General features: G+C 40.8%; 1 protein-coding gene across 1 annotated transcript in view; it reads left to right on the top strand.

Moving 5' to 3' along the window:
• The window catches only part of LOC142396978 (sprouty-related, EVH1 domain-containing protein 2-like), a 31,204-nt gene extending 5,031 nt beyond the window's left edge, over positions 1 to 26,173 (top strand). The window contains exons 2-6 of the mRNA XM_075480265.1: positions 12,705 to 12,897; positions 13,242 to 13,410; positions 13,898 to 13,962; positions 21,945 to 22,103; positions 22,303 to 26,173. Of these exons, the coding sequence (XP_075336380.1) occupies positions 12,705 to 12,897; positions 13,242 to 13,410; positions 13,898 to 13,962; positions 21,945 to 22,103; positions 22,303 to 23,088 (1,372 nt within the window). The 3' untranslated portion in view covers positions 23,089 to 26,173. The remainder of the gene's footprint in view (positions 1 to 12,704; positions 12,898 to 13,241; positions 13,411 to 13,897; positions 13,963 to 21,944; positions 22,104 to 22,302) is intronic.
• Positions 26,174 to 26,330: the final 157 nt, after the last annotated feature.

Below are 26,330 nucleotides of genomic sequence, written 5' to 3' on the forward strand. Positions count from 1 at the left end.
TTCCTCCTGTCTCAACTCGGCTTGGTCAGAGAATCCTACTGCGCATGTGGTGACGGCAAAAGAACCCTGGATGTAATGTCGTTCGATTTATTTTAGCTGTAGTGGCACTTCAAGTTATTTTCAAACCATTTTTTTTCTTAAAAGATTTCAGCATTTGTTAAGATTTTTATGGCTGGTTTTTTTTTGTGATGTTAGATGCAGCGTCATACAACTCGTTTATTGTCTCATTACTGGCTGTAAATAATCGTTGTGAACTTATCTACCACTTTGTGTGTGGCGGTTTTCTTATCAGAAATTTGACCAGTTGTTGGATTAAGGCAGGGTCAAAAAAAGGAGAGCACACCTTTTTAATACCTTTATTGTCACATATTCACTCTTTATGTCACACCCTCAGTTAATCTTTATCTGTTTTTCAGCCTTTACTGATGTTAACTTGTTGGTGTGTATTTTTTTTTTAATGACATGCTCAAATTTGTTAGTCAAATTTTTGACTGTGTGTCCTAAACTAAACTAGAACCGTAAGCAGCATATATATATCCCCAATTTGGGGGATGTTCCCCTTTCTCCTTTCCAGGACATTTATTACCTTTTATAGAAGCACAAGGCCTCCCTTGCACAGAGAGTCGCAGCACAAGCAGAGGGTGTATTGATCTGGTGTGAGCTGCTGCACGGTCAGCATGTGCACAGTCAGTATTGGACAGGAGATGCCCAGTGACATTCAACTAAGGTCAGCGTAGCGTTGAAATATAATCCATCCCTAAATAAAAAGCCCTCATCAAGTCGAGAACACAGCAGTTAGGAGTTAGCAGGTCTGTTTGTTCCCTCAGCAGGACTGTTCTGTTCCTCACGTACTTTTTATCTACGTTAGCAGCATTTGATATTTATACCATAATAAACCTGATAGGAGTTAAGTTTCAGGCCAGTGGAAAACCTCACCACCAAAACAAAGCAGAATGGCAGAATAACCTGAAAGAAAATATAGATTTAGAGTTCTCTCTGCCAGGAATCTTTAGTCCTTGGTCGTGATGTTGCATCTTCACTGGAGTGTCACTTCGGAGGCTCTGCCGTCAGAGTCGATGTTTGTCTTATATGTGATTTCCTCTATTTGCCTAAACCGATGTAACAGATGTAACAGCTTTTGTTAAACAGACTCATCTGGGAATTCTTCTATAGAAATAGTTTCGGACAAGGGCAGGAACTTTGAAAAAAGATTCTTGGCAGGTTATTGGATGAACAGTCCATCGCCGTCTATCGTGATCAGACTGGAACCAGTCAGACCAGTGAAATGCTACCTGAACCAGCTGGTGAATCAAACTCCTGCTGAAGCCAGCTGGAAGAACAAAAAACACCCTTTGCAATAGATAAGTCTTCAGTGTTGATCTGTCGTTATCATTTAATGATGAAATACTAAAGTTCTGATATGTCCAATGCTGTAAGCATCAGCATTTAACCTCTTTAGGAACTGTTACACCTGTATCAGCAGCTTCTACCTGCTTGTATACGATGCTTATATGTCCTGACTATTGTTCTTTGTCCACAAATGTATCGCTTGAAGCCTGTTAGGCCTTCATATGATAGGTTTACATTCATGCAAAGATTCATTCCGGCAAATTCAAAACTCGAAAGGTTTGACATGAACTATTGCTGTTTATTCGTCTCTGTTTCTGAGATTCTGTGGAACTGATCGAGAACTTTAGTTGTTGTTTAACTGTACTTTGATGCGTTGTGCGGTCAGCTGACTTGATATCGTCCTACCTGTCCACACCTGGCGTTAATATGCGATTCAGTCACAAATGCAGGTGTGAATTCATACAAAATATCCTGAGACACGGAGTGGGAAATCTTCTCAAATGTTATATAATAATACTTTGGGATAGCAGCACAATCCTAATTGCAATTCTGTCCACAGTTGTAGTTGAAGTGATGTGATCACATGATTAGTTTAGCATTGTATTGGCTGGATGCAAAGTTATTCACTTCTAAACACAAATTTTTGCATCCTGTACAGGCTAAAAATGACAAATTGTATATTCCTCGATTGGATGCATCATTCAGTATGTTGGTCTGCTTGCTGACGTAACAGAGCAGTTTCCCTAATGGGATCAATAAAGTATCCATCTATCTTACTATCTAGCTAGCTACATGCATGAATCAGTTGCATAGCCAATTTCACTATAGAGTTCTTGTGGAGTATGAAGGTGTGGACAATGCTTTTACTTTACTTATTTACTGATGTATCCTGGACAATTTAGCAAATCAGGATTGTCTACCGTAAAACGTTGTCAAATTTTTCACCTTCATCTAAAAGCGAAGGGAGACTCGAGCACTCATCGGATTGTTCGACATTCATAAGATCATGTTGTTGGCAGCATATTAAAAAATATTTTTCACCAATGGGACCTCAACTGATGTCTACTCAAGCGGATGTATGTTCTCATTTCTGGCAGACTTGGCAAAGGAAGTGCATTTCCATCTCCCAACAGTTAAAAACAACAACACATCTGGTAACTGCAGACAGAAATGTTGTACGTGTTTATTTGCGTGTAGAGCAGAGAAGTGAAAATCCGGTTGCTCGAGAGGTATTCTACAGAAGTGAAGAGACTTGGAGTAGACCACTTGAGTTTGGATCACACAAAACACATGTTAATCGCAGAAAGGAACAAGGTTTTTAATCTGTTTGCATGCTGTAAGAAGAGAGCACAAGTGTATGCGTACAAAACAGCCTATTTTTGCAGCTTATCCTCTCTTTTATGGTCCTTTTTAGGCCAAATGAACAAGAAAAATAAAAATCTAAACTAGTGGAGAAAACATCGGAAAAATAACAATAACTAGAAATATACAAATTGGTCATCACATTCTGGCTTACAAAGAGAGAATATAAACATATACACAGTGTCCACAGATGAACTTCCTTTGCAGACCCTTGGCATTTTTTCTCTCCCTCTGTACTCCCCCTCCACATGCACACGCGCACACACGCATCATGTGGAACAGATGCTTTTTCACAGTGTTTCCTGTGTTTTACAGACAGGCTCATCACTGCTTGCTATCCGGAGCCTTAAGGCCATATAATGGCCTGAGCTGTTTATATCGGGAAACCAAACAATGGACCCGGATTGTTTGCCTGTTTTTTTTTTTTGTTTTTTTTTACTAATCTCTGCTCATCAGCTGACTGGATGACCAAGATTATAATAGCCCAAGTTTTCATTCACATCACTGTTTTTTTTTTTTTTTTTTTTCTTGTCATACCATGTGTACAACAATCCACAGGGTTGGTTACTGAAAACCTGAGTTCTTCCCAGCTCCCCGGTGAATGAACTCCGTGAACTTAAGTTTCTTCAGGAACTGGTGCAGTTTTCCACTTAGTGTGACACCGTAGTTCCTGAGTAATTGATTTAAATCAATGCTACAGTACATTTTGTGTGCATCAATGTGTTTGCTTAGCTGGATGATACTCCTGCACTCTGATAACACTTTCTAATCTATCTAAAAACAGATGACGGGCCAATTTTCATCCACAAATCCCGATTTTTATTCTTCATTTTTTTAAGCATTTAAAGCATTTACAGGAAAGATGACTTTGTTAGACACATTTAAAGGTTGGTCTCATTTGTTTGTCACTCCTGTGCTGCACTGGAGCTCCAGATCTTTTGCAATCTTACACAAAAAATACTCTCGTAATATGTTTTCAGTGCAGCAATTCACAGTCATTTTAAGTTAAGTCACAGATTCTTTCTAGAAAGGGGATATTTTCATGTTGAGATCAGATTCCTACAAACAAATAGTATCTAAAGATTGTTGTCTGTCATGTGTAGCTGTAAATATAGCCACATATTTAGACCAGGGAAACCCTGAGAGAACAGACTTCCTAGTGTTCATTATGCAAATCATTTTCAGTTGGTTTGGTGCCCTGAAGCTGGGCCACAGTTTGTCCAATTACAAGATAAACCATTGACATCAGACAGTTTATGTAAACCAATTCCACCTGATCAAACACGCCAAGGCTGAAACGGCGGCGCATGTCAATCATAGATGCAGAGAGGATTAGAGGAGCCCTTGTCACATTCAGCTGACCCAAAGCACAAACTCGAACAAAGAATAAGTGGATATGAGGCATTATTTAGGGTCTTGGTTGGTTTTTATTGCTCTGTAAGAGGTTTACAACAAATCAGCTTAATTTCTGTAAGGGCCGTAGAGTCACTTCAATGACAATTTTATTATACCTTTTAAAGCTGCTTTGGAACAAAATTTTCACATTATTCCAATTTCACCAATTGGACTTGGATATGCAAATTGAAAATATGCATAATCGGCTGGATGGAAACATTGCAGAAACTCTTTTTGTTGCTTTGGAGAGGTGGAAAACTTGTAACTAAATGCATTAGAAATTGGCAAAAAAATGAAGACACTGAAAAATCCTTTGACTTGCACACATGGCCAAAACCTAACAACACTTATTATGAATATTGGTTATTCAAAAGTTTCCATTGCTCACTGTGCTCTTTTGCCAGGTTTTTTCATTATATTCATTTATTCGCTTTGCCTTCCTTTGTTAGCATTTTAGTCGAGACTCTTAATTGCATCTACTTCTAATGTCTGGAGCACCAGGGCCACCTAACACTTCCCTCTATTAACTAGTCGTTAATAATAACATAAACTTAATGGATAGACGCCCGAACACAATAAATGATACTGATCAATTTTTGATTTAGGTGTTCTGTACAGATGAAAACTATAGAAATTGTTCATTCTTCCTCTGCCTTTGACATGAAAACATTTCCAGGTCTATCGGACTTCCCATCCGCAGCAGAGCTGTGGCCCTGCTCGCCACTTTAGAGCGAACATCAGCCAATAACGCTCCGTGACCAATTGATCAGAGCACCCGCGCCGGCCTTGCATTGTGATTGGTCCGTTGGGTATGGCATGTTATCCTTTAACACCGCTCTCATTTTAATTGATGCACTCGCACTCATTCACACCAGCAGCCTGAGTCTTGTGCTGCCTGAACATGTGAGTGTTCCACATAACTACAGCTGATTGACAGAAAGCCAATCACACTTCCCCCCAGGAGCCTCCTGTGTCAATAACTGTGAATGAACTCTCTTCAACCCTTCTCCCAGCCTGGCTCTTCCTGTCTCTGAATGAGAGGGGGATAAAACGAAAGATAAGAAAGGATTTTTCTTTTTATTTCTGTAGTTTTTGTTCAGTTTTTCTTTCCCTTCTGCCTCTCACTTATGCACACATTCGCACACCAGCAGCAGCATGCAGAACGCTGGTGTTTTGGAGTTTGTGTCTTGCCAAACTTAAAATAACATCACACATTTTTGCCCTCAGATTTGACCAGTTCCTCCTCTTGGTTCCTTTTCAGCACATGATTCAAAGATGAAGTACATAAAACCCAACTGGCGCTGTTTTTCACACACTGTTGTTCAGACCATGATGAATGTCACTTGATAAGTTGAGCTCACACATGCTGTATAAAATCTCAAATCAAAAAAGGTGGTTTTCCCACTCTGTCTTTGAACTATATTTCCAGAGTGACAATAAATGTCCTTCACAAGAAGGCCTAACCCAGACTGAGACCGTACATATGCTTACTCAGTGTGACCAGTAGTGACGGAACCCAGAGATATCAAGTTTGCGGTGATGCGAGACAGAAAATCAGCAAATCTTCACATTTGAGAAGCATTCCATCAGCTATTTGTTGGAGCAGTATGTGTGGCATTACCCTTGCCCTTGCAGCAGGGCTATTAGCCCCTGCTGTGAGGCGCTGTCAGCATCCTGTGCATCAGAAACCAATAATGAAATGAGCCTGTTCATGAGGCACCTTTCTGTCACTTCCTGATTGCTATAGACAGAGCGTTTTGTGTGTGCAGAGAGAGGTGGGTGTAAGTGTGTGGTGCTGTTGATCACGCAGAGGTGTGGTCAGTCACTCTTTATCACAGGAAGTATAGCTACTCTTATCACACATGACCGGGGTGCCCTCACGGGCCCATTTATCTGTCACACATGAGCTGGATTCCAGACCCGTCCAGCCAGCTTCACTCTTTGGGTTTACTGTTTTATAGCAATGTTGTCTCACACACACACAGCACATAGGGTATTTTCAGGGTCCAGCCAAGTCGAGCACTTTAATTAGCATATTGTTCACTGTTTGTGTTTATATATGACATTTAAAATGTTCTAAGTTTGTAGCGTTGTGAAAATAAATGCAGGAAGAATGTGAAATAAATAGAAGTGATAACAATTTAGCTACATGTAGCAGTGCAGTGACAGTGCAGTAAAGTTTGGACTCTACAGGTGTGTACTCCACCCACGACCATTTCCTTATTATGAGTGTTTGTTACAAGGTGTGGACCAGGCAGGAGAGTAGAAACCAAAGACATATGCTTTCATGACATAGTATTGGTTGATTAATAGAGAGCTGGTGTGATGGGTGTAAGCATAATTTTTTTTTTTCATTAGTGCTAAGACGAATAAACAAACAAGAGGCACTAAAGAGTCAATAGCGGTCTTACTATTTGATCTGGAACTTTGTTTATGTGTGGATTCCACTGGTATAAGCACATACTGTTCCATAAGAGGCTCATCTCTCTGCGCTGCAGGACTGAGAGCTTCAGGAGGTCCTTTGTTCCCACAGCCATAAGGCTTTTTAACAGTGACTGCTGAGTTCTTCTCAAATTGATTGATTTATTTAGTCATTTATTATTATTGTTAGTAGTAGTAGTAGTAGTAGTAGTATAGTATTTTTATTAGTATTGTTAATATACAATCATTGTAAATATTTATGATTTTTTTTTTTTTTTTTTTTAGCTACTTGACTAATTTGAATTTAGTATTCACTATTCATTTGAATAAAGTATTTTTCTATTATATTTCAATTCCATAAATATTGACAAAACTTTATACTCTAACTTTATGATTTTCATTTGGTGGTGTTGAGCAGCAACATGGAAGTCAGATTCCCCGTATATTAGCACAATACCATTGGCAGAGATGGTACTGTATTTGTGGATGTATTGTTCCAGTATACATGCAGAGGGGACATGGAGTGCAGTTATGTTCTAGAGGTGGTAGAGACCTAAAGAGAGCTAAAAGAAACGTGAACAGTGGTAATATAACTGCATCCTGCTTACAGCTTGTTTTTGCTGCCCTCAATTGGCCAATGCAATGTGTTAATGCAAACTGAACATCTACAATATGCAAAAGTAGTAGAGCTGGACTGTACCCTGTGACAACATGCATCATTCTTGCCTCATAAGAGATAGAATAGAGTGCCCTTTATTGTCATTATACATTGTACAACCAAATTGGAAGCTATAAACATAGAGGTAGGGCAAACATGGCAAACAAGGTACGGCGCATTCATTGAAAATATAGGTTTGCATACAAGGCAGTTGAATGTGGTGCTGTGAATGTTTGTTTGTTACAGTATCCGCTGTACAAAAAACAGTTGGCTGGTACTTGCAGTAAACAATGTTTCTTAACAAGTAGCCAGACACACCCTCAACCTTTGTCCTGACTGCTAACAATGAATTACAAAAAAGCCATGATTCATGGATTTCCTGACTGTTGCTTATCAGTAAGGTGATGAGCTTCCTCTTATCTTCCCTCTGAACCTAGTCATCACTCAGAATTTGATGTACCACCTACATCCTAGTCACACCTCAAAGAGGCATTAAAATAAAACTGATATCAAGATGCGTGTTTTATGTTGTTGAAAATGAGGTGGCTGTAATGTTTTTAGGGTTTAAAAAAACATGCAAGAAGTTTAATTAGTTGTACAGTATGTGAACTCCACACAAATGAGGGACTAGTGTGTCAGTCACCTCTTCTCAATGCAAGTTCTTTTTCAGCATTAGTACCTCATGCAACATTTGCATGGACAGAATTAGATCCACAGTTCCCAAATGTATGTGTGTATGTTTTTGTGCCAGAATGTGTAGTCAATCCCAAGTGTATTAAAGTAGTGCTTTGCTGCTGGTTGTGGCTGTCTGTGTGTTCCAACCACAGATTACAGGGCCTGTCGGCAGACAGGGCTCTAAACGTGGGTCACAAGGCAGACCAAAATGTGACAAGTTCATCTTAGAGAGCTGATAGCTGGGATCGTGTATCTTTAAAGCACATGTGCTTATTTAGCACAGAATTTTGTGTTATTTCTGTATGTGGGTGGCTTGGATGTGTGGTTCCATATCTGGATGTGTCATATGTGTGTTTGAGTCATGCTGAACTGCTGTAGTACTTTGATGTAAATGCACCGGTATGGATTTCCAAATCAAGCATTTTTCAGTTTCAGAGCAGTTATACAGGTAGAAATTATCTAATTGAACTGAAATGTATGAACTGTAAGTAACAAATAGTTGTATTTGAAATTCAATTTTGAGTCTCAATTTATTTGAACCACTTTGTTAGCTTGCTATCGCATCCATTGTACACAAGCACAAAACCTTCAGTCAAACTTGAGGGACACTCAGAAAGTGCACCAAAACCTATGTTCCATCTAAGTATCTGCACTAAATTCCCTGTTCATCCTTTGCCCATGCTCCACCGCTACACTGGGTTCCATTAATTTAGGCTCGTAGATTTTTATTAAATCTTACCGACAAATGGGTAATCAAGCACTGAAAAACATACATCAGCCTCACCATGGCAGAGGAATTATGACTGAAAGGCATTTAAAATCCATTTCTTGATTTGAAAGCAGGCATTATCTCATTAAGACTGTGGTATTGTCATGTTATTTGTCTGTAAAAGCTAGCTGGTTAGCATACTCAGCTCCAGCATTATCCATGTTAGCTGGTCCAGTTTTTGTTCCCAGTTTGCCGCCATACAGTTATGGTTATGTTTTGGTTGCAACATGTTAACAAGGAGAGCTAATTCTGGGGGGAATTTCACAGGATACTTTCAAGTCATTTCTTTTGGCCTGCATGTTTTGCACCATGTTTTTTGTTTGTTTGTGTGTGCGTTTTGTTTATTTTTGTTTTTCATGTTGTTTTGTCACAGCTTATCCATCTGGTTAAATAGCCACAATTCTTAGCTTTAGCTGGTTTATTATTATGTTCAAACTTTCTCAATAAATCATTTTTCCTTTTAATTTCATTACTTAAAGGCTTTTGAAAAATAATGACTATTTTTACAGTTATGGAACTTTAAACTTAGTGAACATAAACACATTGTTTGAACAAAAGATAGCTGCAACAAAGACCTTTCAAATTGATTTTGGTCCCTCACTAATAACTGTAAGATAGTTTGTTTATGGAAAGGTTACTGGGTCCTTTTTATTTCTATTTATAACTTCTATTATTTCCTTTCTCAATTGTCAAGTTTCCCACGTGGCAGAGTAGAACCTCGGTGACTTTTTGCCCACACCCATTGTGGTTTGACATGATAAATGAAATTAAACCTGCCCACAAACTGCGCAGCTAAAGCTTCAGTTGTCCAATAACAACACTGAACTTCCAAATTTAGTCTAATGTGTTTCATTATACTTACAAAGTGGATTCTGGCTCGTGTGTCTACAATGTCCAAATACAACAAACCTTTACAGGCTCAATGGAAAAGTCATTTCGTATGGTGTGTGTGTGTGTGTGTTACAGAAAAGAAGAAATCTTGTAGGTTGCTTTTCTGTACGGGCTATTTGTCTGCTATCACCCAGGCTGTCATTCAGTCACTTTTATAAATGTATGTGGGTGGGAGCTGGTGAACCAGTTTTGCCACCTGTGTGTGTGTGTGTGTGTGTGTGTGTGTGTATGTGTGTATTTGTATGTGTGCAGATCCTCGGGACTGTCTGTAAGCTAATTATATAACACCTCTCTCATTGACTCCCACTCTGCCTCCCTCAATCTCTTTTAGTCTCTCTTCATCCTTCTCCCCACACACACACACGTGCACACACAGAACAGCATCAATAGAATAACACAGGGGTACATCCTGTTATTGTCAGATCGTTCATGTGGATTGTGACCGTTTGCATTGTATCCCTGTGAGGGTGGTGGCTGTCATGCTAATGCTTGAGAATGCCTCTTTATTTTACCATTGAACCTCAAGTACGTGGCTCCTGTCTGTTTTTGTCATGTATTGTTTTGTGCTGCAAAATAGACTAAACTATAGCTGTATTATCTGTCAATTTGTATGATGTGTGTCTGATCGTGGCTCCAGTCCTCTGTCGCTCCATTTGAATGGTCTCTATTTGGGAGAATATTTCCTCATTACTGGTTTGTGCAAATATTGCATGAAGAGGCTGCAAATATTTCTGTTTATTCATTTGAGTCGTAACCCACCCAATACAGTGTATTTATGCTTAAAACCCTTCTTTTTGTTGGAGAATTTTAATACAGTTAACATGCCACTAGAAAGAAAACGACCAATGTGTTAGTCTGACCAAAGTGGATTTTGAAATGTTAGAAACAAAATCGTATGAAATAGAGCTTCTTAAAGCTGGCAGACTAATGCACCCTAATAATTCAGTTTGTGTTCTTGAATATATCACATTTTAGTGATCCCACTAAAGATGCTTTAATTCACACATTTTCTGTCAGAAACTTTGACAGAAAAGCAGCCCAATAAGACTATGTATAATATGTATTACCTCATGGTCACCCAAGGCATTTCCAGACAGTCGCTCTACTCTAATAAAATCCTGAGTTTCATGACTGCAGCGTCATCAGACAAAATCGCCATCCAAGGAACTTAAATACAACATATGTGCAGTGAATTATACTTACACATGTGATGGTTTCCCACAGAGAAAGTTGGAAGCTCGAGAATGTCCACAGCATTGGGAACATAGTTTGGTTAATAGCTTGATTCTGCTCCTCTTAATGTATTCTGGGACAATGATGGTATTCCACTTAATAGTCAGGTTGAACACCAACCATAGCTCAACTAACTTTGCATGTAACTATGCAAACTGTTATCGAATTTATCTTCTTTAATGTATCTGTAGCCAGGTTATTGATCAGCTGTCATACAGTGATTTTAAAAAAATATATATATATATATTCATAATGAGGTCATTTTAGCCTTGTGTATGTTCCTGGTTGACTTTCTTTTTTGGCAGTTGTTTTTTTCTGGATAATAAATCCAGTGTTGGATGGTGAAAAATTAGAATAGAGTAGCCTCTTGCTGTAATCTGTGAGCCTATTTTTAACCTGTTTCTATTTAAACTTTTTCACAAGAGGTTTAGAAATAAAACTTTAGTGGACAATTTGATTGGTTTTAAACAAAACAAAAACAAAGTTTGCATGGGTTAAAGGTGGACATAACCACCTGTATGCTGAGGTTTTGAAGGGTCAAGTTAGGGATTGCCTTTTAAGGATTGAAGTTAAGGATTTGGCCATCACCATCTTGGTCTTTTTTTAAGCAAGAAATAGCTAAAAGACAAAGATGGACAAGAGGGTGGAACTGGAGAGGATTCTTTAAACGTTATTGTTAAAAAAATACTCAGGTCTTTAAGAAGAAAAGGACATTGATTTTAAGCAGTGAATCTAGATCATTTAAACCATTATAACTTACTGAAATATCAAATTCCCAATTCTTTGTTTTTTGTTTTTTATTTATAGAACATTTAATCATTTGAACGATGGAAACAACAGTTCGCTAATCTTAGTTTTTTTGTGACTTGTTTTGAGAAGGATATTTCTTCTCATCTCAGGATTAGTTTAGTGAAATAATGACAGCATAACCAACAGGAATTTATAAATACATGGAATAAGCTGAGTGAAATATGAGTAGCACCTAAGATACGCCCGTCTCTGATTTGAAACAATGAATTGGGATAATCGGCTTTATAGTTGCGGTGGACATGTAGTAATTATGTTCATGTTGAAAGTTATGAGCCCCACCAAAGAGAATTTAACATCAAGCCCACATTTACATTAAAGTTTGAGGTTGTGTTTTCATGCTGACTTGTTCTGGTGCAACACCTCCCACTTCGGCACAGCAAGGACCAGGCAAAGTCGTGACTTGGAACGCCCTCAGACAGTCTGCCAGGGTGTAAAGCCAACTCTATAATAAACTTATGTGGCATTAAGACAAGTTTGAACTTTCCAGAATTGTTGAAGCCCTGTTGAAGAAGAGTTCTCGGAATCTAACACGTTGCCATATTCAAGCAAACTTTACTTTACTGTGGTGAAACAAGAATCTGATAACTTAGGTTATCTCTCTTTTTATATATATATATATATATATATATATATATATATATATATCAGTTTGGTTTTTATCTGAGTATGTGATTATTCAAATGATCGAGTTTAAGTTTTTTGGTGCATCCCTCAGGTTGCCCTGGAGTCAGAGGGTGTGGAGATTTGTTTGAGTTCTGTGGAAATGAGATGGGAAGTGTCTGGTGATATGTTGAATAAACAGCTTCTGTGGCTTCTACTTTGGACACTAGTTTGCTTTTTAACCACTGATTTTAAAAAAAGAAAAAATCAGGCTTGTATTGTTTAATATTGCCGCAATATGTGAAGTTAAATTTCAGTCCTCTAAAGCAGGAGATATTTTCTGTCTGAATATTGATAAATGTGAATGAATTTACTTTGTATCCTAAAAGCATTTTGCTCTCCATCTGAAGAGCATATACCGTTTGTACAATTAACATGAAGCCTAAATGACGCATCATCACCTCCTGCTGTGTATACATATAAAACAACACACACAGTTCACTTATTCTAATAACCTTTTTGTCTTTTTCTTCTGTCCAGTGACAGCTACATCGTGCGTGTGAAAGCGGTGGTAATGACGCGGGATGACTCTAGTGGTGGCTGGCTGGCTCAGGATGGGGGAGCCCTGAGCAGGGTGGGGGTCTGCCGCCTCCTGCCGACAGAGCTGGCACCAGTTTCGGCCTTCGGCTCCTCGCAGTTCCTCATCCGTGGTGAGCGGCTGCGTGACAAGCAGGTAAAACCATTTCAAATTTTAGTTTATCGTTTAAAGTCCCACTCCAGCGGTTATTATACCCTTAAAAACTCATCTCCATTCCTCAGAATTGTACATTGATTGATTGATATGCTGATATGGCATAGAAATGTGAAACTAACACGCTCTACAATGAAAAGTTAACCACAGGCTAGTAGGTGCTAGCCGCCCAGTCTTGGGGAGTAATGCCCCACTAGTCCCCAATAGTAGTTGTAGCTTGTGCTAGCTTCCCATTTCATCATTTAACTGCGCGTGCACAATAACTTCACAACACATTACCAAATTTAAGCGAATGAGATGCAAAAATGACTATGTTGTGATTGCAGGTGATCCTGGACTGTCCGCTGAGGAAGGATCTGGTGTATCACATAGCAATGCCCACATTTCACCATTGGATGGTGGAGGACAGGAGGTGTGGCCTGTCCTTCCAGAGTCCGGCTGATGCCAGGGCTTTCGACAGGGCGGTGCGGAAAGCAATTGAGGACTTGGCTGAAGGTACGGCTGTGCCGCCCTGTAACCATCCAAGTAATGCCAAGATGCTGTATACTCTGTCCTCAAATACTGCATCAATACTGGTTCGAGTTATGACTAAAACATTGTTTAAATATTTAAAAGTGTTTTTAAGAAAAAAATTAGGAACAGATTTCAAACATAAAGATTAGAAACCAATTCACAGCTGAGGTATTCACCAGTTTGTGCAGAGTAGTTCAAAGCATAGCACAGTCCACTGGTAAAACCAGTTAGTCTTGGGAAGGACGTTAATGAAGCTGGAGTATGCAGAGAGACATGTATTCTCAAAGAGATTTGATGTTTGACAAGACGGAAGTTAATCAACAAGTGCCAGGGCCAGAAAGTTCCCATTTGTCAGTGTCTGTCGGGTTGCAGGCACAACTTGAATGGCTGACAACATTCAAAAAGAGAGAAGTATTTTTGATATTCAGACAATGGTGTTTATCTCACCAGGGTGTTTTCTTTTCTGTAGGCTCCACGACCTCCTCTACAGCACTCCAGAATGAGAGCGAGCTGGGTGACGATGACGTCTTCACTGTAAGCACTTTTAATATATTCATTACCTGTGAATCTAAGGCTTAAATGACAACTGCGAAAAAGAGGATTTGACGGAGACAAATCTGAAGAAACTTAGACATGGTTGTTAATTTTCCCAACCTTAATTAATTGATTAAATCCCTGTAGATCAAAAATGTTTTATTATAGAGAACTTGGAAGCTGCAAACAACGACTTACGTGATTAAGGTTTTCCTTCATCAATGATGACAAATAAGGGCGAGATGGGTAATATTCATTGTAAGAAAAAAATATATATATACATTTCTGAGACACAGAACAAAAAGTGTCTCCAATGAAAGGGAAATGACACTCAAATATTAATGTGGAGTAGCAACAGACATGAAAAAAATCTAAATTAGTAGCCCTTTTGCTCATTTTAGATATGATTTTTGTGCCTTCGTTACACTTTGCAGTTTCATTTGTAAGCTTTGGAGACAGATTTGGGGACACAAAGTTGATGCATTATTTTAGCTGGCAGTATTGGAAGGTGTGTATGCGTGAGCCTGTACGGCGGAACACACCGTGTCGACGCAGATCCTGTACCTATGCTGTTTGAAAGTGCACACAGATATGCTGCCTCTGTTTGGTCAGATTGATCCAGGAACGATGACTCGTAGATATGTGAATTTTATACATTTTTAGGCAGCACCAATACACCAGAAATGAGGAAAAAGGATAAGTATTTTTCTTTTATCAAGAAAACTAAAGGTGAAACCATTTCTGTGGTAACATCTACCCAGAATCGCAGAATCCTGGCTGAGAGTGTAATAAACTGTTGTTCAGTGCTTTGGCTTCTGATGAGCCTTTAAACTCAAACTCAAACTGGGCTTCCTGGTTCAGATTTCATGTCTATCCAGTACTTTCAACAACACGCCTTTTCCACTGCAGCCTTCAGGGTTGGTTTAACCCAGGATTGCTTTTTTGTCTGAATGGCTGCTCAGTTTTTTGTTGACAGCCGTGCTCTGTCTTAATACTTAAATTCTCCAGCTAAACATAGAAATCATCACTGAAATTACTCCCAACGCCCCGAAGTGGAACACACACAGATCAACTGTGCTACTCTTCTTCTGCATCCAGAAAAAATCTGCTTTTTAATCAGCTCAGAACTTCCCTTAGTATTCCCTCCCTGTCATGTATGGAGGGAATGCATGTGATGTCATTAGACATGTGACTTTACTTGGGTTACGCCAACTTTTAGCCACCGAGTGGCAAAAAAAACCAGCTGGCTCAACGGCGGCGGACTGTTTGACCAGCTGGAAAACGCGTCAGAAATGGTGAAGAGTCGTTGTGTAATCGACTGTTTAAGAATGAGGTTTTTGAATGAAGTTTCTATTTGTAGAATTCTAACAAAAACAAAGAGGGCTAAATGGATTTTGGCCATTTACAACTGGAAACCAGGCTCAGAAACATGGATTGCGTTTCAGTGTTTACAGTTTTCACAAAAAAAAAAATTGAATAAGATAAAAGATGTTCGTACAAACCTGTCCGTATACAACCAGACTGTTGATTTGGATCTTTACCTTAATTTCATTGACAAATTCCTCCTTGAAGTATGACCAGGCATCCCGACGTTTATATGCTTTCAGGTTTTGCCTCGTGAATTTTCCCGGTATATAAATAAGGTACATATAAACATCAGGAATGGATTTCAGGCCAAATGTTAATGTCTGTGGTCCACAGATTATTTGAGTGGTTGCAAAGATCTCAGTTGAGACCAACAGTCTTTCCTTTAAGATGACATACTTGTCATACTTTAGTAGCAGTAGGAGCCATGTTGAAGGTTTTGCCACTCAGGGGCCGTCACCTAAAGCGCTCTAGATGTGTCTAGATATAACAGTGACATAGATGCATACACTCTATACCTGCCACACTTGATTAAATGTTTATGTGTCAGGGCCTCTCCAACTTAAATTAGCATGAGGACCCCCCTCCCTCCCCCTGCACTGTAATCTGACACCAGGGCCAGCAGGCAGGGTCACAAGGTTACTTCCTGTATCCCACCAACTCCCTCTCTCCTGATGACCCTCCCTTTAGACACACACACACACACACACACACACACACACACACACTCCACCCTCCCAGAGAGAGCAGCCACCAAACTAGCAGCTAGCAGCTGTTTCCCAGCTTAGTGCAGGGTCAGTGATTTACGAGAGGAAGTGCCTCGTGGTTCATCTTTGACTCGAGCTGTCTGTAAGGGCCAAGACTAATAGGTGCTCTGCTGGGAGTGTACAGCCACCACAGAGAGGTATACAAACACATGAGGAGGTGAGGGCTTGGGGGCAGGGCTACGGTGCTGTCAGAGGGTGGAGCAATCCTTGAAATGGAGCAGCGGGTTTTCAGGAACATACTCTTTCAGTGCAACACATCAAAGGCATTTTCTGGATTTTGTTAAGAAACAAAAGTCCAAAATGACTCAATCGTTATGATTAAAACTGCATGTCCCGTGCAGCTTGATTAAGTACAGGCTTCCCCCTTTTCTGTCAGAGTCCTACTAGTATAAACAGAAGCAATCTAAATACGTTTTTAGCTTTGTTTCATGGCTGCTTTAATAAAAGAGTGCTTGAACACACCACAAAATTATAGCTAACAGTCAGCAGATCTACACTTACATGCATCTGCAGGGCAGGGATTAGTAGCTTTTAATGAGTATTTATGTATAATCCAAAACACACAATAGCTTTTGTTTTAATACACCTCTTTGGATAAAGGAGCAAGACGGAACATTTGCCAGCCAGGAGACTCTTTGCATCGATATGCACCGATCGGCCACAATATTAAAACAAATAGAATAGAATAGAATTAAATAGAATAGACTTTATTGCCATTGCACACCTGAAATGGCAATAAAGTTGTGGACAGGTAAAGTGAATAGCATTGATCACAAGCCTGTGTGCTGCTGGGAAGGAGAATGTGGACACATTTTGGACAGAGTTGTCTCCTTTGCTGGTTTAGAACCACACCTAATATTGAACTGATTCTTTGCATTTTAACAATGTCTCAATTTAAAAAAAATAATAAAAAAATAAATACTTCCAGTCTAAGAGAGCATCGGATGTGCTTAGATGATCCTGCTCACCCAAAGCTTTATATTAGTTTGGTGAGCTACTGTTTGGTAATTGATTATTTGAATTGTAACATAAGTGCTCAGGCAAAGGTCTATCAGATTCAGTCTGGTCTAAATGCAAATATGTGCTGTGGTTTGATCTTAGTTGTATGCTTGTGTAGGACACAATATAGGCGATAGTTGGCAACAGCCATTCAAAGTGTCAGCTTGGTGTGTTCTGATCGCCTGTCCAGAGACCTGTGTAGTATTTTGGAAAACAAAATTCCAATTTTGTTCAAGCACTTGAGGTCTAAAACATTGTGGGAACAAACACTAGGTACTCGTTGCACTCACTCCTTTAAAAGGGTTTACAAAGCAGTATCTTGTAAATAATTATCAAACTGTCAATTTAACAGTAAAATCACAGGTTGACAGCCATGTGATTCATTGATGAGTTCAGCACCACGAGCGTTCCTCTGAGCCTGACCTTTTCCTAAAGTTAGTGGTGGTGGCGGAGTTTGCGAAGAGGGCAGTCATGGACAAGGGGAAATGCTCAAGTAGATTTACAGCCATTTGGGGGGATGGGAGGGGAGAAAGAGGTAGGATGGACATACTTCCCCAAATTATTCTTTGTTCACCAAACCTAAACTTAACCCAACCCTTCCTCTGTCCCTCCCTCCAGCATGTCTCCTATCGCTGTCTCTATTTTGGCTCATTCACAACAGGGGGAGTGAAAGCCATTGAGGCAATTCTGGGCTCATCCCGAAAGGGAGACTGGCCTGTTGAAGGATGAATCCTCCCGAGCTTTGAGTGGGAACATGTTTTGTGTCAGAAAATAACTTGAAATGCCCTCTGTCCAGCCTTGGACCAGAATATATAGAGAGGATGTCCAGAAATATAAACTCTCCCCCTCTCTGTGTCCTTTTGTGCAGTTTAGGCTTGCAGCATAAAAGTCTGGTCTGTGTTTTGAATTAGTTGGAGCCACGGAGGCCAGAGTCGGACGGGTTTTACACCGTATCAGCCCCCCACTCCCGCCCCCCGACTAATGGCTTCTCCAGGGGGGCAGGACCTGGAGTGGAGGCTGCATGTTGTGTTATTTTTGGCTGGCTGCTCTGAGGGCTTTGTAAGAAAGCTAGGGGTAAATTCTCAGCATGGCAATATCCATGTGGGGTGCAGGATATAATAGGGATGGCTTCAGTAGACAGACAGACATACACCAGATCTGGGCCATAAATGTGGCAAATACTGTGTATGCATTTATTTTCTGTGGGCTGGAGTAGCATATTGCTGAATAAACGTTTAAGAATTAGTAAGCTATAAATCCTGGAGGCGTACGTTACCTGCTTGTGGGCCAAGGTCACGTTGCAAAAAGGAGTGTAGTTCTGTTTGAGGTGGAGCATTTTATTGTGAAGTGAAGAGGACATGGAAGTATTTGACAATGACTGATGATGGATGTAACCCATTTTAAAGCCTCCTTACAATTCAGTGAAATAACATTTTAGTGGTTCTTATATCTGTCATTTGGTTGACAAATCAAAATCAAATCAAATTTATTTGTATAGCACATTTCATGTACAAACAGTTCAAAGTGCTTCACATAAAATAAAAGCATTGCAGCAGGGAGTGGAAGAAGCATTAAAAATACATAAAATAATATAAATTTTATGTAAAATTGACAGACTTAAGAATCTCCAGACTTTGTCTCCAGACAAAGGACATTTATCAGCATTCAACCAGCCAGCAAATAAAACAGGAAGTTTTGACCTGGTTATCTATTATCCAATATTCGGATGTCAACTGGCTACACTAAAGACTGTTCCCACCATAATCAGTAGACGATAGCTGATGGGTTCCTTTTCAGACTGAGTCAATATCAACGTGATGGCTCTGCATAAAATCATGTATACACAATCAAAGTCCCCCAAAAATGTGTCCTTATGGCTTTGGTTTTCTCAGGGATTTACCCCTAGAGCCACCGTGAGATAAATGCTCATTCTTTTCATAGGCTATATCTCAACAACTGTTGGAAAGATTATCTTAAAGTTTGACTCCAAAAGCATGTGTCCCCCAGGTTAAACTGTCCTCACTTTTTAGTCCTTTGCGCTTATCAAGTCAAGTTTTAATCTTTTCTAGAAATCTTAACATGATTAGCCTGAGCTGTTTGATGTGTTTAGAACTGTTTCACAACCTTGAACACATTTGCATGCTAATGAGTTTAATTACTAAATATCAACAAAGACAAGAAGTTCAGTTGCCCTTCAATTTAAGCTCTTGGGATTAGAAAACACAATTTATCAGCAATATTTCAGCATCACTATTGTGAGCATGCCATGCTAGTGTTAGCATTTAGCTAAACTCCCTGGATAAAGCAACTAGCATGAACTGTACTTTTAGCAAGTGCAAGATTGGATCAGAGGGAGTTACACCTTTCTGTGTGTGGTTACTGTGCCATTTGGAACTTCAGGTATAATCATAAATTGGCAACACGGCCCACTGACTGCAAGTTTGATGCTGTTGTTACTGGATGGGCTCAGCATGCCAGATGGCTCCAGGACCAGCATTTTTGTCTGCATTATGTCACAAAGTCTGCACATACAATGTGCTTGCAGTGCAAACTACCATTTAAACTGGAAATTTTTTAATTGTTCGAGACTTCACAGCTCAGAAATTGAATTCAATAAGGCAAAAATACTGCAAAACAGTACTTTGGAAAACCATTTCCACTATCTAATAGACTGTTCTAGCTTTGTTTAGCCATTATACTAATTTGTACACGGACATTAAATCAGTTGCAGCATCCTTATGTGACATCAACTAGCTTTACTGGCTAAGGTAAACTGTAGTTAATGGACATAGCTCCACTTTTATGCTTATACATGTGTGTTGTATGGCCCTCATTTCTGGTGGTAACTATATGCAAAGCTTACTAAAGGGATTTTTTATTTTTTATTTAATTTAGCTAAGGAACTAACAAGTCTGCACAGCTGAACATTATAGTTACCATTAGAAGTTGGTTACTGAGTATGGTTAGGGCCACATAAAAGTGCTCTCAAAGGAAGTACACTACAAATCCATCACACCAGAACTTTACCATACTGGAGCTGTCAGATTTCCATTACACAATTATCAGGATCTAAAGCATTCAAAATAATAATATCAATACAAAACTGGAAGAAAAATATTGCGACCCAACTAATTCCCCCTTTTTTTTTCCATTTAAAGGCGGGGTAGGGGATCTTTTTCTGGAACATTTTTTTACATATTGCTTGAAATACTCTTCACACCCCCATTGCAACCAATTAATTAAAAGTTTTGACACAAATATGAAAAGTTTTAGTGGCCTCTAGAACGTACAATCTAGGACGGACCGTTCACAATGATTGGATACTGATGCCGTCTATCAAACTGCAATCTGCTCCTCCCTCCCCCTCCTTCTCCCTGTGCGCGTACCCTGCTCCGTGAACGTCCAGAAGCTTGGCAGGAACCTAAACTAGAGCCAGCTTGGCTAGCACCTAGCATTATTAAACGTATAGTTAGCATAAACTAAATACTAAATACTAAATACGGCAACGATCGATGCTTGCTGTCAGAACAGCGCTCGTGCACCTTCGTGCTCGTGCGCGTTCATGTACTCTAGAGGCGTGCCTTCGGGGGAAAGTGAAGAAAAGGGTTGGGACTTTTTACCGGTGTATTTTCAAAATGCAGCTTCGCTGGACTCAAAATCCAGGATCTCCTACCCTACCTTTAACTGTTTTCTATTTTTAGTCATTGAATGATACTCAAAATAGGAGAATTTACAAAATCCTGTATCCATTTAGTAATGTTTTGACTGAAGTCGAGTGGATGTCAAAGCAAGATGGAAATGCAGAGAATTTGTTTAAAACATAACTTAAGCTTGTATGAGGATCAGCCCTTTAGAAACCTACTATATATTTTTCTTTATTTCCTTTTATTCAGCAGCAAGTTATCCTGTTTACTTCACCATCCCCTCAGCTCATACACTGTCATCCTTGTCACTGGGCCAAACACATCTTGAATATATCCACCACATGCACTCATATAACCATGATGACATGATGAGACAGGAGGTGTCGAGACCTGCCTATAAGTCGGTGCCCACAGAGGATGACCCCCATTATGCCCGTCTGAAATCCGCCTGACTGAGCGCTACATGGCAGCGGTCCGACTGTCTTGTGTCTGGCCAAGGTTTGAGTTGGAGTGGAGCCCCGCCAGCCTTTAGCGGAAAGGGGACAGGATACCATTCTCACACATGCACATACACACACACACACACACACACACACACACACATGCACGCACGGAGTGGTGGAAAGGTGGAATGTGGACAAAGTGTGATTGAGGGAAGGAGGACAGGTTGTTGCAGGGGGAAACAGAGCTAAGATGAGGGGGAGAAGATTAAGGAGAGAGGCCAAAAAAGGTGATACTTAGTGGTTACTTTGTGCAGAGTACTGAAGTTTGGTATCAAGTTGCACCACACACTTTATCTCAAGCCTGAAAAATCCATCTTTATCCTGTTAAAGGATGCTGTGTTTCCCCTTTACAACCAAATTGCCTTTTTTTTTTCATCATCGCAAGGTCCCATGTTAAATCCACTTATGTAATTGATTAATAATTATAGTTTTAGTGGTCAGTACAATGTCTTTAAGTGAGTGTTGCTGATGCGTTATGGCAGATGTTCTTACTGAAAGTTTACCGTGTACACAGCAACCCAAATGTGGATCAAGTGACTTGAATAACAGAGCTCATGCTTCCTGTTTTTCCAATCAGTGCTGTGCCGAGGCTTCCTGTTTTTGTTTGTCCAATCATGGTGTCTTCCAGCACTAGCTATTTGTTTGACATATCCCATCAAAAAACAGCTTTTCAGCCCCCATCCTGTGTTTGTTTGTCCCCTCAGAACGCCACAGACAGCTCATCCAACTCCTCCCAGAAACTGGACAGCTCTCTGCAGCCGCTCGAGTCCTCGCCCCTTCCGCAGAGACACAAATACATGCCAGGACATCGCCTTGACCTCCACGACTCCTACCGGCTCACAGACCACTACTACTTGGACCAGGTGAGACGCATCTGGTTACGTCACACAACAATGCAAAAAGAGAGGACGAATATCACAGGTTTTCTGTGTTGAATCCTCTGAAAATGTTTCTAAAAATGAATATCATGATTAAGATGTTGCCTCATTTTGTGCTCACCAGAGCTGTGTGTTTTCAGGTAAGCGGCAGTGTTTAACTTTCATTTGATCTCTCTCTCTTCAGCCGGTGTCTCGGATTCCCCGCCATGTCACCTTCGAGGACGAGGAAATCGTCCGTATCAACCCGAGGGAGCGCAGCTGGGAGCGAAGCACAGAGCGTCACCTTGGACGCCAGTCAGACCGCCCCTGGCTCACTGGCTACGAGGACTACCGCCACGCGACTGTGCGTGACAAATTCATCCACGCCGATGACTCTGAGTCCTATGTTCGCTTTGATAAGACAGAGGCCCAGAAGCACGACTACACCTACCCACTCCCACCGGCCCTGTCGCCCTCAGACTCTGACCCCGCCCTCGGACCCTTGACTAGTAAGGGCCACTGTGGGTCTTATCGCCCAGGCTTCTCGTCTGTGGTCTCCTCCCAGCCTCGCTCCTTTCTCCCAAGCTCCTCCCCGTCCTCCAATGGCGGGAAAGAGCGGAAGGGTGATGGGATGGAGCGTGCTGAGTGCGAGCAGTGTGGCGAGACCTTTTACGTCTCTGACAACCGAAGAGGCCGGTGCCAGGACGCTCCAGACCCTGTGCGGGCATGCATCCGGCGGGTCAGCTGCATGTGGCTGGCAGACACCATGCTCTACCACTGCATGTCCGACCCAGAGGGGGACTACTCAGACCCCTGCTCGTGTGATGGCGGCGAGGGCAGTGGTGGAGGCCGTCTCGGCACGCGCTGGTTAGCTCTGTTCGGCTTGTCTTTGGTGGCGCCCTGCCTCTGCCTCTACCCACCTCTCCACGCTTGCCACCGGGCAGGGCTCTCCTGCGGCTGCTGCGGGGGCCGACACAAAGCCCAGAGCTGAGCAGCTGCATTTGGAATCCTCTCAGAGGAAACAACAAAAACACCTAAACCCAACGCAAGCACAGGGAAAGGGAAGGCTTGGGAAACACAGGAGGGGGGGGACTAGTGGCCATGGCTGCTCGCTGTCTTGCCTTGGTTTCTCTGGGTTTCTCTATAAATTCCAGACACTGAAATAAGCCAAAAAAGAAAAAAGGAAGGTTGGTGCATTTTCTGAAACAGCCTGGGAAGATAAGCTCCCCCTTACGGCAGACAGTTCTCTCAGCTCTCCATGTGGCCATTCATGCTCTGTTTCTAATGAGAGAGCAGTGTTTTTCAGGGGGCCTTTTTTATAGCTGACCTATATGTCATGTATCACATATGCAGGTACTTTATATTATTATATTTGTACACTGACTCTGTGTCAAAGAACTTGAATTATTTCTTTGTTGTCGTTTTTCTTTCCTTTTATGTTTGTGTGGCCATTTTGTTTATATTCTATTCCAGTATCAGGCCCGCTCAGCTCAACTCCAGCTACAAAGAAATCAGACACTACACCTCTTTGTGCGTGTGTGTGAGTGCGTGTGTATGTATGTGGATGCTTACAACGTGCGCTGAGGCCTTTGTAATCTGTACTGCAACTCATTGTAAAGCTCATGTATATAGTCTTCATAACTCTCCACCATCAACATCTTCTTTATTCACTGAAACAAACGTGGTACTCATCTTAATCTTCTAGTATTCCAAAGATTCATGTTTTTATCCTATTTATTTTCTCACTAAATTGATCTACCAGCAAAGGGATGCTGGGCTCCGATTCACTCACTGAATGAGACGTTGCCTCAAGTCATGCTACAATAATCTAGCATCCGTCTCCTTGCTCCTTTCACATTAAGTCAAACAGTGCCTAGAAATCACCTTAACCAAGAACCAATTGAGTCTTACAATTTCCAGTCAGATTTTATGGCTCATTTTACTTGGCAAAAACTTGAAGCGACGTGAGATTTTAAGGCTCTTATTTCCTCATTCTTTGCAGAACCTCAGCCAGCAGTCGGTCGTGTCATGCAGAGGACTATAAAAAAAATCAATCTGATAACATTGAAATTGGTGCCCGTATGCCTTAAAATGTGGAGTCTCGCTCCAAGCTTCACCTCTGTCTCTGAAGATGTCTGCTCGAATGAAGAGTAGGAGCATGGTTCCAGCTCCAAGCAATCAGCTTCACCGTGTACAGCTCGATTACACTCGGTTTAAACTATTTTTGTAATAAAAAGGAACTTTTAATAGGTTCTCATTAAGTGTGTAAGCTATGGACTCAAGTTTGCCTGCGACATACAATCACCACCCCCTGAGTCGCCCTCTGGCAGAGCGCACCGGTCACATGTGGAACAGCAAACTAAAGGTGGTCTGGGTGGTTTAAAGAGATACAGATACAAACTCCCTCCAAAAACATATGCATGCTGGTGAAAATTGGACTTAATCGTGATTCGTAAATATCACCAAAGGCTTGGATTGTTTGACCTTTTTTTGTTTGTTTTCTTGCATTTGAAGGAGACATATTAATGAGAGATTAGCCCTCAGGTCATCCTGACAATGTTAAATTTGCCATGCTAGGAAATGCAGACAGTTCAGATGAGACGGTCGGTACCAATCGTGTTTAAATCAGGCTTGAACCAGGAGGTGGTTTGTCTGGTTCTGGTGAAAGCAACCTAATCAATCATGTTAAAGTCTAAAGGTTTTACAGACTGTTGTGTGTCAAACTATTTGTTTTAACAGGCAGGATTGTTCAGATTCGATACACATGAGAGAAGATGTTTTGCTTTGTTTTTATTTAAATTTATACGGAACCATGCAAGCTGCTCCTTCTCGTTGATGAAACTATTTCATTCCAAGAAGTCAAACTAATCCTTTAAAGCCAAACTATGTTGTTAAAAATGGGAGACTAACATGAGAGACAACACGCTGAAACCACATGTGACCGGCGTGTGCTATTCATCTCAGCCCTACAGCATTTTTTTCCCCCTCCATGCCAGATTTGGTACATCATCAGAAGAGCACAAAGAGTAAAGTCAGATCCTGACAGCTGGTCGGCTGAATTAAGAATGAAACCGTTAAAAATCTGTCCGTTTACCGGGTCGCGGTGGTGTACAAACTCAGGCAAATGGAGGGAAACAAGAAGGCTGGCCCACCTGCTGCGGCCGTCCAATCACACTCTTACACTGACATCTCTAAGCCGGCGACCGCTTGGGTGCTACGACTAAGCCCGGGTTATGGCCACGTCTGGGATGTGACTGGGAACACAATAAGCTTTTTAAAGATCAAAAGAAGCAGGACGCCAGTGGGATCCCTTTGGAAAAGTTGAGTCTGAAAAACATCTGAAATCCTGGAAGCAAACATTCATACCTGATTGTTTTCCCAAGGAAATGGCACTTACTGTAGTGGAAATGCAGAATGCCCGAGGATGTCCTTTTTCCTTCGCCGGTTGTATCTGTTTCATACATCCTGTCCCATGTACCCCTTTGTACATCCTTGGTTTGTGAGTGTATTTATGCCACATCCCCCGTCCTCCCTCCTGCACCTTGATCCAAAGCTTCTGGGATCACCTGAATATGCTATCACATCCTGACACCTTTCTTGGAGAACCAGATCCTTTGATGATGCCATGTATCCGGGACAGGGCCCAATCAGATTGGAGAGCGTGTGTGTCAGCGTTTTAATCTCCGTCTCATATAGTGTTTTAGAGTGATCTCACATGTCAGAGCCATCTATAAGTGCCTGAACGCATCCTCTTTGTGTATTTAAATTGAAAAATTAGAGAAATCACTCTGTACTGAATTGGATCCATTTTTTTTTACGCTTAGTATTTTTACCTCTGTAAAAACAAAAGAGCAAAAATTATATTATATATATCAAGTGTATGTTGTACATTTTTATTTCTATTTTTTTTTTTTTTAAATAACTGTTTCTAACCTGTACGATGGATGTAGCTCTTGCTTTTGAGAAGGAAAAGGAAGTACTTTGTAGATACTGAAGGGTGGCCAGGTCTGTGAGAAAACTAAAGTGAAATGTGTGTCTTACCTTCTGCCTCTAATAAAATGAGAGAACACAGTAAAGCCACGTGTGAATCGCTGATTAATTTTAGTCTCGCCTCGATACTTCCCCATATCTACAGTCGAAGAAAGGTCAAATTTACCATTTCAGTTCCATGTTCCTCCCATTATAGCTGTTTTATTCGTGTATAAAATCTAATTGCCTCTAATTAAAACCACA

Source organism: Odontesthes bonariensis, chromosome 2, assembly GCF_027942865.1.
Source record: "Odontesthes bonariensis isolate fOdoBon6 chromosome 2, fOdoBon6.hap1, whole genome shotgun sequence".
Taxonomy (NCBI): Eukaryota; Metazoa; Chordata; class Actinopteri; order Atheriniformes; family Atherinopsidae; genus Odontesthes; species Odontesthes bonariensis.